Source organism: Bison bison, unplaced genomic scaffold (genome assembly GCF_000754665.1).
Source record: "Bison bison bison isolate TAMUID 2011002044 unplaced genomic scaffold, Bison_UMD1.0 scf7180017864482, whole genome shotgun sequence".
Lineage (NCBI taxonomy): Eukaryota > Metazoa > Chordata > Mammalia > Artiodactyla > Bovidae > Bison > Bison bison.
In genome coordinates, this window is record NW_011495042.1 from 4,736,397 (window position 1) to 4,738,507 (window position 2,111).

At 57.0% G+C, this 2,111-nt stretch overlaps 1 protein-coding gene across 1 annotated transcript in view; it reads right to left on the reverse strand.

The window, feature by feature from the left end:
* IFT122 (intraflagellar transport 122) overlaps positions 1-2,111 on the reverse strand; it is a 68,520-nt gene that overhangs the window by 34,949 nt on the left and 31,460 nt on the right. Inside the window, exon 13 of the mRNA XM_010862450.1 lies at positions 1,870-2,034. Coding sequence (XP_010860752.1) covers positions 1,870-2,034 — 165 coding nt within the window. The remainder of the gene's footprint in view (positions 1-1,869; positions 2,035-2,111) is intronic.

Consider the following 2,111-nt stretch of genomic DNA (forward strand, 5'->3'; position numbering starts at 1 on the left):
TGATAGAAGACTCTTGAGAGTCCCTTGGGAAGCAGGGAGATCCAGCTAGTCAATACTATAGGAAATTAACCCTAAGTTATTCATTAGAAAGACTGAAACTGAAACTCCAATGCTTTGGCCACCTGATGAAGAGCCAATTCATTGGAAAAAGACCCTGAGGCTGGATAGATTGAGGGCAGGAGGAGAAGGGGTCGACAGAGGATGACAGGGTTGGATGGCATCACTGAATCAAAGGACCTGAGTTTGGGCAAATTCCAAGAGATGGTGAAGGACAGGGAAGCCTGGCGTGCTGTAGTCCATGCGATCACAGACAGCTGGACATAACCTAGCAAGTGAACAACAAAACTACAGTCACCCCAGGAGGCACCCTGGGGTGCCTTCCCTGAAAGTTCCCCTCAAAGATTTCTGCTCAGCTCTGGAGCCCCAGGGACCAGCAGATGTTCATCCCTTTCTGCCTAGAACCTGTTATGATGGCTGAGTCGTTTATAATGAACATGGTTTACTTTCATAACGAGGAAAAAACAATGTAAGTGTTTTCTGTTTGCAGGCGGCTGGGGCAGCAGAGAGGAGAAAAAGATAGCTGGGAACGTCCGTGTCTCCTGGCAACTTGGAGAATTACTCCCCTCTGCCTCCTGCAGAACCCTCAGCGGGGGCTGGGAAGGACACAGGCTCTTCCACTCCTGTTGAGGCTCAGCTGCAGATTCACAACTGGGGCCCTGCTAACCTAGTGACACCTGCGGCCGTGGGTGCTGAGTCTGGGGAGACGAGAAGCAACACCGAGGGCCCTGGTTTGTGCCAGGCGCTGAGCCAGGTTCTACGGCAGCTTGTTTAGCCCTGCAGCAGTTCTGGGAGGGGGCAGGTACTACTTGCATTTTAGAGGTAAAGAGCAACCGAGGCTCCGAGAGGTTCACTGGCTTGCTCGAGACCGGCACAGTGATGAAAGCAGGGGGTGGAGGCAGGTCTGTCTGAAGACAAATCCTGTGCTCTTTCCTTCCCCGAAACCACTCTGGCTCCCAGAGACGAAGGCGAGTAGCTATGACGGAGTCGCCTCAGCCCAGCGGTAGCCAGGCACCCCCTTCCCAATCCGAGGCAGCACCCCTCTGCCGTGTTAATGTCACTGCCGAGGACAGAGCGCCCTGAGGAAGGGACCTCACTCTGCCCACCACGCAGGGAAAGCCGCAGCAGCTGAGGAAGCCAGTCAGGGGAGGGTTCAGCTCGCGGGGAACTCGCGTCAGGCAAATGGCCTTGACCACTTACAAAGCCCTCGAGAGGCAAAGCCAGCGCCCAGCCCAGCAGAAACCCAGCCAGCACTGGGCACGGAGCCTGTGGGCCCTTTTCTCCGGTGACACTTCCTCCAGCCTAGGCATTGTGTAAGCAGTGCCTATCCCCCCCAAACACTCCACATCAGCTGGCTGCGGGGCACCCCTGTGAAATGGCAGAGGGAGGGCTCCCCTCCCCTGCCCTCTTTCAGGTGACAGACCTGGTCCTGTTCCCTGACTCTGTCTCAGGGCAGTCGCAGATACAGGCAGGCCTCCGGTCCGTGAGAAGCAGACTTTTCCCAAAGAATCATCTTCACGTTAACCCACGTACGGAGAGCCCTCACGGGCCCCACTGAGACTTGTTACTCATTCACTGCTCACAGTAATCTCATAAGAAAGGTATAACTTGCCCATCTTCCCAGCGTGGAAACCGAAGCCCACAAGGCTCAGCCAACTCCTGCAGCTTGTGTGCGAGGGGCGGGCTGGGCCAGCGCTCTCAGACTCTGTGCCTCTGCACCTCCCTGCTCCCCCAGAGCCCCTCCTGCAGGGGCTGGGAAGCGAGGGAGGGTCTCGAACCCACGGGCCCTGTCCTGGGCACTCCGGGGGTCACCTGAAACAGCAGCTCCTTGGTGTGGATGTCGTACACCAGGCACATGTCGTTCTCGTCCACCACGGCCAACTTGTTGCGGGAGGCGCTCATGTCCAGGCAGCGCACGGCGGTGGCCTGCTTCAGCAGGACGATGGCGAAGAGGTTGTCCACGAAGATCTTGAGGATCTGGCAAAATTTCAGAGGGGAAAGCGTGAGTAACCGTGGCCACACACCCTGGAACACCGGCACGTTGCTGGACCCCA